We start from the raw sequence: 15,072 nt of genomic DNA, 5'->3' as shown, positions 1-15,072 counted from the left end.
ACTTATTTTGTCAGAGTATTGAATGCTGCAGTTTTGTCCCTAAATCTTTCCCCATTTCTTTTGACGTTTCCCCATGTTGCAGGAGGGTCATCGATTGCAGTTCCGGGTGAGATCAGAGGATATGCACTCGCACACCAACGGCATGGCCGGTTGCCATGGAAACAATTGTTTGAGCCATCCATTGACCTTGCAAGGAAGGGTTTTCCGGTCGGTAAGAGTCTTGCCGGAGCCCTTGAAACAAATAAAGTGCAAATAGAAGCAAGTGCTTCATTATGGTAAGGATGAGTTAAAAATAATTGACTGCTGTTTTCTAATATTTCAACTGACCAAAACTAGAATTCAGAGTGCAATTTTGATGTGCATGTGTGATATCCGCAATTACGCTATGATTCGAAAATAAAGGTGGAGATAGTTCCCCATTGGCACAAAATGCTCCCAAATATGAAACAACAGTTGAATGATCAATTTGGACATTTTTGGCGCCCTGTTTGAATCTTGGCTTATTTGTGACTATCAGCACATGTGTTGCAGGAGTTGTCACTCAGAATGGTACTCACAAGATATATGGGGTTGAGAAAGGTCATTTGGCCTATCTTTGCTCATCCTGCAAGAAATGGCCCCAAGACCCCACCCCATCATCAGAGTATGCAGATGTTTCTTAAATAATTCCCAGGTCTTTGCCCTGCCACCCAATGTGGAAGTCCATTCTACATTGTGATTATTCTGTGTAAAGAAATTCCTGACATCAGTTCTGAAAGGATGTTTTGCTGACTTGAACCTGTGTTCCTTTGGTTTAATGTCATGGGTTAACTTGAATAGTTTTTCTGAGTTAGCTTGGCTAAATATTTACTTTCTTAGATACCTTGGTGAGGTCCTCTCTTAACCATCTCCTTTCAAATATCCATGTTTTGCCGGTCCTCTTTCATATCTCACACCTCTGACACTGGGCATCAGTGTCACGACTCTTCTCTACACCAGCTCCAGAGATTGCGTCTTATCCAACAGTGACCAAAGGTGTTTGAGCAAGATTAGTGTGGTGGGACAGCTCGAAGTTCCATGGTGACTTGTCTTCAGCCAGAGATTGAACGGCAAAAAGAGAAACTGGAAACTAAGGAACTGGTGTGCTAACTAAAATATTGCAATAGGAAAAAAAACGGTGCAGTGAGTGAACATAGCCATTGAAGATGTTCAAAGTCAGGCTGCAATACTTGCATGACGATAATATGGTGGAATTCTGCATTAGGATGGAGAATGAAACAGTTAATTCAGAGACCATGGTCCAGAACTTAAAGAAGGGTAACTTTGAAGGTATGAGGCGTGAATAGGCTAGGATTGATTGGCGAATGATACTTGAGGGGTTGACTGTGGATGGGCAATGGCAGACATTTAGAGACCGCATGGATGAACTACAACAATTGTACATTCCTGTCTAGCATAAAAATAAAATAGCGAAGGTGGCTCAACCGTGGCTATCAAGGGAAATCAGGGATAGTATTAAAGCCAAGGAAGTGGCATACAAATTGGCCAGAAATCGCAACGAACCCGGAGACTGGGAGAGATTTAGAACTCAGCAGAGGAGGACAAAGGGTTTGATTAGGGCAGGGAAAATGGAGTACGAGAAGAAGATTGCAGGGAATATTAAGACGGATTGCAAAAGTTTCTATAGATATGTAAAGAGAAAAAGGTTAGTAAAGACAAATGTAGGTCCCCTGTAGTCAGAATCAGGGGAAGTCATAACGGGGAACAAAGAAATGGCGGACCAATTGAACAAGTACTTTGGTTCGGTATTCACTAAGGAGGACACAAACAACATTCCGGATATAAGAAGGGTCAGAGGGTCTAGTAAGGAGGAGGAACTGAGGGAAATCCTTATTAGTCAGGAAATTGTGTTGGGGAAATTGATGGGATTGAAGGCCGATAAATCTCCAGGGCCTGATGGACTGCATCCCAGAGTTCTTAAGGAGGTGGCCTTGGAAATAGCGGATGGATTGACAGTCATTTTCCAACATTCCATTGACTCTGGATCAGTTCCTATCGAGTGGAGGGTAGCCAATGTAACCCCACTTTTTAAAAAAGGAGGGAGAGAGAAAACAGGGAATTATAGACCGGTCAGCCTGACATCGGTAGTGGGTAAGATGATGGAATCAATTATTAAGGATGTCATAGCAGTGCATTTGGAAAGAGGTGACATGATAGGTCCAAGTCAGCATGGATTTGTGAAAGGGAAATCATGCTTGACAAATCTTCTGGAATTTTTTGAGGATGTTTCCAGTAGAGTGGACAAGGGAGAACCATTTGATGTGGTATATTTGGACTTTCAGAAGGCTTTCGACAAGGTTCCACACAAGAGATTAATGTGCAAAGTTAAAGCACATGGGATTGGGGGTAGTGTGCTGACATGGATTGAGAAATGGTTGTTAGACAGGAAGCAAAGAGTAGGAGTAAATGGGTACTTTTCAGAATGGCAAACGGTGACTAGTGGGGTACCGCAAGGTTCTGTGCTGGGGCCCCAGCTGTTTACACTGTATATTAATGATTTAGACGAGGGGATTAAATGTAGTATCTCCAAATTTGCGGATGACACTAAGTTAGGTGGCAGTGTGAGCTGCGAGGAAGATGCTATGATGCTGCAGAGCGACTTGGATAGGTTAGGTGAGTGGGCAAATGCATGGCAGATGAAGTATAATGTGGATAAATGTGAGGTTGTCCACTTTGGTGGTAAAAACAGAGAGACAGACTATTATCTGAATAGTGACAGATTAGGAAAAGGGGAGGTGCAACGAGACCTGGGTGTCATGGTACATCAGTCATTGAAGGTTTGCATGCAGGTACAGCAGGCGGTTAAGAAAGCAAATGGCATGTTGGCCTTCATAGCGAGGGGATTTGAGTATAGGGGCAAGGAGGTGTTGCTACAGTTGTACAGGGCCTTGGTGAGGCCACACCTGGAGTATTGTGTACAGTTTTGGTCTCCTAACCTGAGGAAGGACATTCTTGTTATTGAGGAAGTGCAGCGAAGGTTCATAGAAACATAGAAACATAGAAAATAGGTGCAGGAGTAGGCCATTCAGCCCTTCTAGCCTGCACCGCCATTCAATGAGTTCATGGCTGAACATGCACTTCAGTACCCCCTTCCTGCTTTCTCACCATACCCCTTGACTGATCACCATATCACCAGACTGGTTCCCGGGATGGCGGGACTGACCTATCAAGAAAGACTAAATCAACTGGGCTTGTATTCACTGGAGTTCAGAAGAATGAGAGGGGACCTTATGGAAACGTTTAAAATTCTGATGGGTTTAGACAGGTTAGATGCAGGAAGAATGTTCCCAATGTTGGGGAAGTCCAGAACCAGGGGTCACAGTCTAAGGATAAGGGGTAAGCCATTTAGGACCGAGATGAGGAGAAACTTCTTCACCCAGAGAGTGGTGAACCTGTGGAATTCTCTACCACAGAAAGTTGTTGAGGCCAATTCACTAAATATATTCAAAAAGGAGTTAGATGTAGTCCTTACTACTAAGGGGATCAAGGGGTATGGCAAGAAAGCAGGAATGGGGTACTGAAGTTGCATGTTCAGCCATGAACTCATTGAATGGCGGTGCAGGCTAGAAGGGCCGAATGGCCTACTCCTGCACCTATTTTCTATGTTTCTATGAGACTTGGGAATGAGACCCAAGGAGCCTTTATCCTGTTTTTGCAGTTGCTGCAGGTTCGACCTGCTCCTTGCTGAAATAAACAAAAGCCATGGCGAAGCAACTCGATTCATAGCAATGAGCACTTCAAAGCCTAGCTCGTGAAAAGTAGTGGGACATTGTTCGCTAAAGAAAGGAAGACAAATATAAATACTTTTATTGCGAAAAGATTTTCCAAACTCACGTACGATCACTTTTACTAGGAGTAGTATATTTGAAAGAAAATAGTAAACCTACAAACACAGGTAAAGCAAAAGAAAAACTCCAGTCACTCAAGGTGAACAACTTAATTTGAGTTTTAGTCCCAAATTGTTTTTTCTGATCTCCAGGAATATCTGATTAGCACACTGCATTCTGGATAGTGAAATCCAATTTAGTGGTGCCAGAGTGATTACACAGCCAAACATCAAAGCACTTCACTGTCGAGCCAATTTAATGCTGTGTTTACAGTACAGAGTTGCCGTCAACAGCAGCTCTATAATAAGCACGAGGCAGGTCTGGGGCCAGTGTTGGCACAGAATGCCCCCTCAAGCAGTGGGCTTTCCTTACACTGTCGAGGCACAGTGCCACTGATGGCAAATATCTCTGCCCAGATTGCTTTCTCCAACCGTGAGCAAAGTCTATGGCCAGAATATTAAAATCCCAGTTATGACCTTTAAAGCAGTGCCCTCGTGTAGTTACTTCTCGATCGCTGCCGCTGCCTTGGAATCTGCCTTGCAATATGCATGGGAAGGTTTACACAGTGGCATGAGCCAAACACAACACTGGAACTGGGACATCAAATCCCCAACATGGAGCGGGGAAATTTTACTCTGCAATATTGACCGAGGCATTGCATTTTTAGCAAATAATTTACTTGGAAAGCAAACTGGCAACTGCTAAGTGCGAACATATAAAATTGATGGGCAGGAAAAGATCAGCTGATCCATCATGTCTGCCCCACACTCATGGTGGCAGGACCATCATAGCTTGAAGTGACGGGCGATGTTACATAGGTGGAAGTAGGTGGTCATTGTAATGTACCGGATATGGGGTTTGAATCACAGTTTGCGATTGAATAGGGTGTTAGGATTGTGAGTAGTCTGGTTCAGCCTGAGACATTGGCCAGGGAGGAGGATTGAATCAATGGCTGGGGAATAAAGTTTGCAATTGGGGTTGGGGGAGAAATCGCTTTGTTCTTAACAATGTTTAACTGGAGGAAATTGTGACTCTTCTGAGTCTGGATATTGGACAAGCCATCTGACAACACTGGTTTAGTGGAGGGATCAAGAGAGGTGGTGGACGTAGAGCTGAGTGTCTTCGGCATACATGTGGAAGTTGCTCCCAAGTCTGTGGACAGTTGCGCCACGGGGTATCGGGTAGATGAAGGACAGAAGGGGGCTGAGGATTCTGGAGGTGATGGTGTGGGAGAGGGAAGAGAAGTCATTGGAATCATAGTCCATACCAAAGGTCATATAATTGAACTCAAGTTATCGACTTTTAACTATACACTGGATTACTGCGTCAACTTGGCTCACATTTTGCTTACTAATTCTGGCACACAGGATCATTGCTTAATCCAGTTTCTACCGATCTCACTTAGGAAAATAAAAGCAAAACATTTTGCAAGCCAGTGACATTGAAGCATCTGCACGTATTGGCAACAATGGACCATTGCATCATCACATTTTGAAGTGTTATGACTATTTTTCTCCAAAAAGGATTTTGAAAAAAAGAGTTATTTTCAATGTTGTTTTTTTAAGCAAAGTATATTCTCACATGTTTGAAAGATAAATAGCAACTCATTTGCTAAAAGGAAGTTGTTTCCCTGAGACTCAACAGTAAATGATTCCTTACTGATCTGGGTAACTGGTAAATAGCTCACACCCAGTCGGTTGGAAAGCCCTATCTAGTTGGGCAGTGACTAGTGGGGTACCACAGGGGTCAGTGCTTGGGCCCCAGCTATTCACAATATATATAAATGATTTGGATGAGGGAACCAAATGTAATACGCAGGTATTTCCAAGTTTGCTGACGACACAAAACTAGATGGGATTGTGAGTTGTGAGGAGGATGCAAAGACACTGCAAGGTGATTCAGATAGGTTGAGTGAGTGGGCAAACACATGGCAGATGCAGTATAACATGGATAAATGTGAAGTTATCCACTTTGGTAGGAAAAACATAAGGACAAAGTATTATTTAAATGGTGATGGCTTGGGAAGTGTTGATGTACAGAGGGACCTGGGTGTCCTTGTACACCAGTCATTGAAAGCAAACGTGCAGGTGCAGCAAACAGTTAGGAAGACAAATGGTATGTTGGCCTTCATTGCAAGAGGATTTGAGTACAGGAGCAAGGATGTCTTACTATACAGTTATACAGGGCCTTGGTGAGACCGCACCAGGAGTATCGTGTGCAGTTTTGGTCTCATTACTTAAGAAAGGGAGTGCAGCAAAGGTTCACCAGACTGATTCCTGGGATGGCAGGACTGTCATATGAGGAGAGATTGGGTCGACTAGGCCTGTATTCACTAGAGTTTAGAAGAATGAGAGGGGAAACGTATAAAATTCTGACAGGGTTGGACAGACTGGATGCGGGGAGGATGTTTCCCCTGGCAGGGAAGTCTAGAACAAGGGGTCACAGTCTCAGGATACGGGGTAGGAAATTTAGGACCAAAATGAGGAGAAATTTTTTCACTCAGTGGGTGGTGAACCTGTGGAATTCTCGACCACAGAAGGCTGTGGAGGCCAAGTCACTGAATATATTTAAGCGGGAGATAGATAGATTTCTAGACACAAAAGGCATCAAGGGGTATGGGGAAAACGCAGGAATATGGTGTTGAGATAGAGGATTGGCCATGATCATATTAAATGGTGGTGCAGACTCGAAGGGCCGATGGCCTGCTCCTGCTCCTATCTTCTATGTTTCTATGTTTCTATCTCTCTCTGTCTGTGATCAAATAGAGATAAAAAGAGTCAGGCACACAGGGGATGTACTTTTTTTAAAACAGGAAGACTGTAAGGATAGTCAGAGCTGTGATGACCTTTGCTGAGGTGAAGAAGTTAGAAATGCTGGTAAAAAAGTTAGAAGTCATCTTGTTTCAGTTACGTAATACAATCTACTGATGTGGTGCAGCATGGAATCTTTATTTTGTATTATTACAAGAAATTAGGTTTTACAGAGTGAATTAGGGGAGTCCGGTCATAATGGCTGTTTTGTATGTTCACCTTACCCTGAAATAAAGCAGCTGAACAATTTGTATTTGACCTTATCTTACCAAGAGATGGTGTACCATTGGAGAGATTAAAGATGTATAAATGCGAAAGACGCAAATATCTGGTTCAGGTCACAAGGGCGCATGATTACTACATCCCTGGGACTGACTATCGTATAAGCAGATATAGAGCAGTGTGATTAACTCCCATGAGTCAGCTGTGGCTCAGTGGGTAGCACTCTCACCTCTGCGTCAGAAGGTTGTGGGTTCAAGTCCCACTCCAGGAACTTGAGCACAAAAAAAAAATCAAGGCTGACACATGCTGAGGCAGTGCTGAGGGAGTGCTGCACAGTTGGAGGTGTCATCTTTCAGATGAGATGTTAAACCGAGGTCCTATTTGCTCTCTCAAGTGGATGTAAAAGATCCCATGGCACTATTTTTGAAGAGTGTCCTGGCCAATATTTATCCCTCAATCAATATAACAAAAACAGATTATCTGGTCATTATCACATTGCTGTTTGTGGGAGCTTGATTGTGCACAAATTGGCTGCCGCGTTTCCCACATTACAACAGTGACTACATTTCAAAAGTACTTAATTGGCTGTAAAACGCTTTGAGAAGTCCAGTGGTCATGAAAGACGCTATATAAATCCACGCCTTTCTTTTTTTATAAAAAGTAAGACACTCGGATCACTTACGGGATCGACTCACACGATTGTACCCAACGGTTTTCTATGGCGGACCCAAATTGGTCGAGAATCAACGTAGGAAACCCGTAGCTCAATTGTATCAATATAATGCTTCCATTTCCTACATCAGCTTTCTCTGAATGAGGTGCTAATTTAGAGTGCTAACTTGTGTCGAACTATGGGTGAGGCTAGTGATACCACATCTCACAAAATATCCCGTGAGCATCTGTACTTACCACATATCGCAGACTCGGGGCGATTTGAACCTAACTCTGCCTGGAGGGAAATCGAAGGGATCGGGTCGGCTGCCCATCTTACATCCAGCCGATTCTACTCGCCATTGAAGTCAAAATTGGGCGGGTGTAAAACGGGCGGCCGAACCGAACCCACCTTTTCCTGCCCAGTGGGGTTAGGTTTTGGGGACAATGAACATAGGAATAGGATGAGGCCTTTTAGCCCCTCGAACCTGTTACGCCATTCAACGGAATCATGGCTGATCTGCGATCTAACTCCATAAACCCGCCTTTGCCCCATATCCCTTAATACCTTCTGTAAAATGCCTGAGTGATCACATGCCATTTGCCGCAAGAAGTCATTTTCCCTGTCTAAGTTTTCTGCTGTGGACTTGTGCCTTCTTAAAACTGGATCAAGTCTCTTTCAAACTCAAACAACCTGCAGAGAATGTTAAATACTTCTCAGCAGTCTGGATTGGATTCACTCCAATCTCAGGAGAGATAGCAAGGCTGTAACCTGACTCTGCAGTTCACACTGTTATTTAAAGCACTTGACTTTGTCATCACTGCCAATTATCCATCATGTTATCTGTGATTGTCGGCACAGAAACCAACTGAATAATTATCTGAAGGAAAAACCTCCATGATACTAGTTCTGAGAATATTTGGGTAATACTTTTTAAATTCTTAATGTGATTTGTTTATTTAGAAAATATAATGAAGAAATATTCTGTACAGATTTTGCTGGTGCTGTTTCTAATGTAGTGTTAAATATTTACAGCAAAATATATTTTTATGGATGCTATTAAACAGAAAACATACATACGTGGATATACTCACCAATCCTATGCTCCCAGCAGAGAGCCACGTTCAAGTGAATCACAGGTTGGAGAATCTGTGGCTCAGTGGCTGGCTCACTGAGTCAGAAGGTTGTAGGTTCAAATCCCACTCCAGGGACTTGAGCACAAAAAAAATCTAGGCTGACATTCCAATGCAGTGCTGAGGAAGAACTGCATTGTCAGAGGTGCCGTCTTTCGGATGAGACGTTAAACTGAAGCCCCATCTGTTCTCTCAAGTGGATGTTAAAGATCCTATGGCACTATTTCGAAGAAGAATTATCCTCGGTGACCTGGCCAATATTTATCCCTCAATCAATAAAACAAAAAAAAATTATCTGGTCATTATCACGTTGCTGTTTGTGGGAGCTTGCTGTGCGCAAATTGGCTGCTGCATTTCCCACATTACAACAGTGACTCTACAAAGTACTCCATTGGCCGTAAAACACTTTGAGACATCTAGTGATCGTGAAAGGCGCTATATAAATCCAAGCATTTCTTTTTCTTTTCCTATCACCCATCCTTCCTTTCGAGCATGGGTTCCCATTGGGAGCGGGAAATTGTTGAACTTACCCTTAACTATGAGGAGAATTACTCTATGACAGTCACTAAAAGTTGTTTTCTTTCCACAGTGATGTGTTCTGTAAGAAAAACAGCAACAGAATTTTGAACGAAAGTGACCGAATATATTTTCCACAATTAGCGAAGACACTGCAAATGATAGCAGATAAAGGGCCAGACGCATTTTATGATGGACCCATTGCAGAGGATATTGTTCATTGTGTCAGTCAATCAGGTATGTACTTTCACCCCCCCACTATGGATACAGCTCGGGTGATGAGACTTGAATGCACATTCATTTCCTGTATCAACCTAGTTCCAGTGCAGTCGGTTCTATTTTTCTCACTTAGCAGTGAATACATTCTGGAACTAGTCTTTAATAAAATGTGATACTTCAATCGGAATCCTCTAGGAAAAGTTTAGCACTACGATTAATATCTCCAGAAGCGTCAATTGCACTTCACAAGAGAATTCCATCCAGCTTCCTTTTTTCTTATTATTTGTTCTCGGGATGTGGGTGATGTTGGCAAGGCCGCACATATTGACCATCTCTAGTTGCCCGGATAAGGTGAACCATTGCAGTCCTCGTGGTGACGGTGCTTCCGTGGTGGTGTTAGCTATTAATCTCCACGATTTTGATGACGAATCTCTATCCGAGTCAGGATGGAGTGCGACTTGGAAGGGAACTTTAGGTAATGGCATTGCCATGATCTTACTGCTCTTCTCCTTCTCAGTGGTAGAGGTTACAAAGGAGGGAGGTGCTGTTGAAGTAAGCTCGGCAACTTGCTGCAGTGCATCCTGCAGATTGTGACTGCTGTATGCACTGTGCATCTGTGGTGGAGGGGGTGAATTTGAGTCAATCGGTCAACAATCAAGTTGACAGCTCTCTCCTGGGTGCCATTGAAATTCTGGAGAATTGTTGCATCTAAACCCTCCAGGTGAATGGTGAATATTCCATCTCACTCTTGACAAGCCTTGTCACAGCATCTACATTGCTCTTATAGCCTCAATATTTCTTTGGCTGATCCAGTTAAACTTCTGGTCAATGGTGACCCTCAGCGTGTTGTTGGTGTGCGTCTCCGTGATGCTGGTGCCATTAAAGGTCAAGAGCTGAGCTGTTGTTTTTTAAATTTTCCTTTTGATAATGTCAATTGACTCCCACATCTGTCAATTCCAACATCTCTCTACCCATTATCACTCTTACATTCAGGTCTTCCTGTATATAGTTCCACCACTTTTCACATGCTGTTCCCTTAGGTGGATCCGCATGATGCAGATAACCTGCCCAATACAATCTTCTCACATGTAAACTCTGTTATTGTACTCAGGCAATGTAATAATGCAGCATTGAATACTTTTCCAACATCATCTTTGTAGAGTCCATTCCAAACATATCCAGCCTCTGTATTCAGCAAATTCCAGCTCTCAGCCCACTAGTCTTACTCTCCTTTTCACACCAAGTCCCGTTCACCTAATCGCTGACCTACATTGGCTCCCGGCCCAGCAATGCTTCAACTTTAAAATTCTCACCCTTATTTTGAAATCCCACCATGATCTCACCTCCCTCCTTATCTCTGTATCCTCCTCCAGCTCTACAACCCTCAGATCTCTGCACTCCTCCAATTCTAGCTACATGCACATCCCGATTTCATTCACTCCACCATTGGCGGCCGTGCCTTCAGCTGCCTAGGCCCTAAGCCTTGGAATTCCCTCCATAAACCTCTCTCTCCTCCTTTAAGATGCTCCTTAAAACCTATTTCTTTGACCAAGCTTTTGGTCACCTGTCCTAATATCTCCTTATGTGGCTCAGTGTCAAATTTCATTTGATAATGCTCCTGTGAAGCGCCTTGGGACATTTTACTACATTAAAGGCGCTATATAAAGGTGCACGTACTCCATTTCAATGATTTTGACCGTAGCTGTGGTTGAGGTCGCCTCTTGAGCGAAATTCCGCTCTTTGTTGTTTTTTTAAAAAATTCGGATCTGGAAGTCGTGCTTAATGGGGGCGCTGACTACACGAGAGGGACGGATACGCGATGGTGGCAACATCTGAGGGGCGGTGCGGAGTGACCGCCGATGACGTCACCACTGCTCTCTCCTTCCGTTAAAGGGGAGCGCCTTCGCGATTTAAAAACTTCGTCCCACTGGGCTACCAGGGAGGGTTTCGCCTGGGCCAGCGGCCTGGCACACAAGAGGGGGTTGCTACGCTGCCTGTTGGCAGCCCAGCTGAACCCGAGGGCATAATTGTCGGGCCGACATGGCAGTCGGCCAACAAAAAAAAAACATAGCGGAAGCGGCAGTGCGTCCTCCCCTTTAAGGGAAGCCGCATTGCAGTTGCAGAAGGCCACAGCCTCATTGGACCACCAGGTTTTGGCACCATCGAGTGGGCCGAAGATTTTCCAGAGGAGAATGTCGCCGTTGGGTGGGGGGGGCACGGGGTGGAGGGGTAGATCGGCGGTGCACACGGTGATGACACACTTAAGATGGATTGGCAGCAGCGGAGCCAGTGGGGGGAAGAGAGTTCGGGGCACCGCCGGGAAACCTCGGAAGGGCAATTGGACTAGCCATTCCACGAAAAGTCGGCGGTTCCATTCCGCAGCGGGGCCGCTGATTTGCGGCGGTAACAGGCCTTGAGAGGGGCAATCTCGGCCCCTTTGTCACCAGAATTATTCCATCATCCAATAAAGAACTTCCATCCACCACAATGCATGACTTCTGATCCACCTTCAGAAGATATACAACTTCCAATGTAACTAAACTCATCCACCCCTTCTTGCTCCTCATCATCGATGTTCACTTACTTCAAGCTTCCCTAAATCCTCATCTAGTATTTAGCATCTGTTGTACTTACAATTAAATCTTAATGCAACTGTAGTCATGAATGGGAATGGTATGTTGGAATATTCTTCAAATCGGGTATAGGCTTCAGTCAATGGAATTTCACTAAAATATGGAATTTCTCATTGCAGAACAATGCCTACCCCACACATGTATATACAGAGAATCAGAGCTAGCAAGTCTGAGGTCACTGTATTTAAAAAAGAAAAACATTGCATGTTGGATTTAGCTATCCCTCCAGTATTACACTTTCCTACCACAAGTCTGTCGGTGTACTAGTGCACATTGAGATTTGCACACAGGATCAGGCTGGCTGGGGGCAGGGTTGAGGAAGATAGTTGGACACATATACATCGATCGAGGCTTAAAAAGAGCCTGCATTTATATAGCACCTTTCACAACCTCAGGATGTCTCAAAGCGCTTAATCGCCAATGAAGTACAATGAATTGTGAAATATGGTCATTGCAATGTAGGAAACACAGAAGCCAATATGCACACAGCAAGGACCCACAAACAACAATATATGACCAGATAATGTGTTTTAGTGATGTTGTTTTGAGAGATAAATATTTGCCAGGACACCGGGGAGAACTCCACTGCTGTTCTTCGAAATAGCGCCATGGGATCTTTTACATCCACCTGAGAGGGCAATCGGGGCCTCGGTTTAATGTTTCATCTGAAAGACGGCACCTCCGACAATGCAGCACTCCCTCAGTTAGCCTGGATTAAGCCAGTCTTCCTGAAGATTTTATTTGGTTGGACCACTTTCCAGTAAAAGGAGTTTATTTTATTCCACTGAGAAACAGTTCATAAGCTTGAGTTGAATGGATTGGTGCAATTCTGTCCATGTCTCTTTCCTCTTTAGGTGGACTAATTTCCCGAGATGACCTGAAACAGTACCAGGCGAACACTGAGGCACCAATAAGTGTGACTCTAGATGAATATACAGTGTATGTTCCCGGTGCCCCATCTGGTGGGCCAGTGCTTGCACTCATTCTGAAAATCCTCGAAGGTAACTTTGAGCCTCCATCCACCCTCTGCTCTGAATGGTTTCCTTTTTTAATCTTTAAAGACTTTCCAGCCAAGATACCTTCGACTTTAATAAAATTAACCGTTGGAGAAAGTGACCATTTGCAGCAAAGCGACCAGATCCACTCAGCAATGGTCGTTTTCACTGTGATCTTCAGCAACACAGTGCATTGCACTCTGTAAATGTAGAAATTCACAAGAGTTGTCACAGGGTGTCATTGCACATCGAACCATTTGCCCTATCAGTGACACTGCATTGATTGGGGATTGTTACAACACAACTAGATAACGGGAGCCCTGTAAATGTTGGCAGAGAAAATTCACTGAAGCTGAAAATTAACAAGCAAATCATTACAGAAACAGCTAATTCGTAGTGCATTTCTGCTAAATTTGCGTGGTACATATTGAGGGTAGTAGGAGTGATCTATTAACTCCAAGCCAGGGACTCCCTTTGGAGAATTAACACTTCTTGGAAGAAATGTTGTCATCAACAGGAAGGGATGCAATGTTGACAATCCCGTTCAGATTCTGCTAGCCTTTGATAAGATGACCACATTGTGTTGGAGGTGGAGGCTCTGTTGGAAGCATAACCACCAATTGCAAGTTTTGTATGGGTTTCTAAGTTCCCATTTTGTTTTTAGGTCAGTCGTAACAAGGTGACCTCTGAGGAGGTGAAATGACTTTTTTATTTCTAATTTCCTGTTGAATTTTACGGAACCAGGTTCTTTAGAAAGAAAAGAGAGACATGCATTTTATTGTGCCATATCACCTCTCAGAAATGTCTTGAAACACTTCACATACAATGAATTACTTTGAAATGCAGCGACTGAAAGTAGACAAACATGGCAGCCAATTTGCACATAGCAAAATCCCACAAACAGCTAGCAGATGGCTGACTGATTAATCTATTTTTTGTTTGAGGGAGCAATGTTGGTCAGCACACTAGCACAATCGTATAAAATTGCAGATTCGCTTTTGTCATAGTGAATGATAAATAATTGAGTATTAAGTTGCTATCCTGAGATTCTGACTTGCTGCTAAGAATGGTGGTTGTAATGTATGCAGGTTTGGAGAGCTGTTGCGGTTACATCAGAGCCAGGGTGTCCCTGGAGATGGAGCACGCGGTGTCCACCGGTACGCTCACGGCCTTCCGTGAGAGGTGGGCGCCGGAGGGACTGGAGTGCATTATTACCCCCGGCAACTAAATTTTAATTTGATTTTATATGTTTTAAAGTTTAATTTGTTTTATTGCCGGTTTTAGTGTCCCCCTCCCCTTTTATAGGGGGCACTTGTAAATTATGGTTTTAATGCCCAAAAAAACCTCCCAAAAAACTACAAAAAATACAAAAAAAACCCCAAAAAACCAAAAACGGGCCTGGAAAAATGTTTGGAGTGTCCGGGGGACACTCGATTTAATTGTTTATTTATTGTTTCTCAACCAAAAGAATTGTAGAGCTGTTGCGGTTGCATCCGAGCCAGGGTGTCCCTGGAGATGGAGCACGCGGTGTCCACCGGTACGCTCGCGGCCTTCCGCGAGAGATGGGCGCCGGAGGGACTGGAGTGCATTGTCACCCCCGGCAACCAAATTTTAATTTGATTTGATATGTTTTAAAGTTTAATTTGTTTTAGTGCCGGGTTTTAGTGTCCCCTCCCTTTTAGCCAGGGGGCACTTGTATAATTTGTAGTTTTAGTGCCCAAAAAACCCCACAAAAAAAACCCACAAAAAACCCAAAAAAGGGCACTTGAAAACTGTTTGGAGTGTCCCCCCCTTTAATAAGGGGGCACTTGATTTAATGTTTATTTATTGTTCGCTCTCAAAAGAGTTGTAGAGCTGTTGCGGTTACATCCGAGCCAGGGTGTCCCTGGAGATGGAGCACGCGGTGTCCACCGGTACGCTCGCGGCCTTCCTCGAGAAGTGGGCACCGGAGGGACTGGAGTGCATCATCACCCCCGGCAACCAAATTTTAACTTGATTTAAGTTTGCAGTAAAAAGTTAATTTGTT

At 43.8% G+C, this 15,072-nt stretch overlaps 1 protein-coding gene across 1 annotated transcript in view; it reads left to right on the top strand.

Moving 5' to 3' along the window:
• Nucleotides 1-15,072, top strand: part of LOC139279753 (glutathione hydrolase 1 proenzyme-like) — a 49,473-nt gene that overhangs the window by 14,102 nt on the left and 20,299 nt on the right. Inside the window, exons 5-7 of the mRNA XM_070898949.1 lie at nt 83-275; nt 9,273-9,436; nt 12,906-13,052. Coding sequence (XP_070755050.1) covers nt 83-275; nt 9,273-9,436; nt 12,906-13,052 — 504 coding nt within the window. The remainder of the gene's footprint in view (nt 1-82; nt 276-9,272; nt 9,437-12,905; nt 13,053-15,072) is intronic.

Source organism: Pristiophorus japonicus, chromosome 14 (genome assembly GCF_044704955.1).
Source record: "Pristiophorus japonicus isolate sPriJap1 chromosome 14, sPriJap1.hap1, whole genome shotgun sequence".
Classification (NCBI taxonomy): domain Eukaryota; kingdom Metazoa; phylum Chordata; class Chondrichthyes; family Pristiophoridae; genus Pristiophorus; species Pristiophorus japonicus.
The sequence above is the reverse complement of the archived record's forward strand: the minus strand, read 5'-3'. Positions and strand labels throughout refer to the sequence as shown.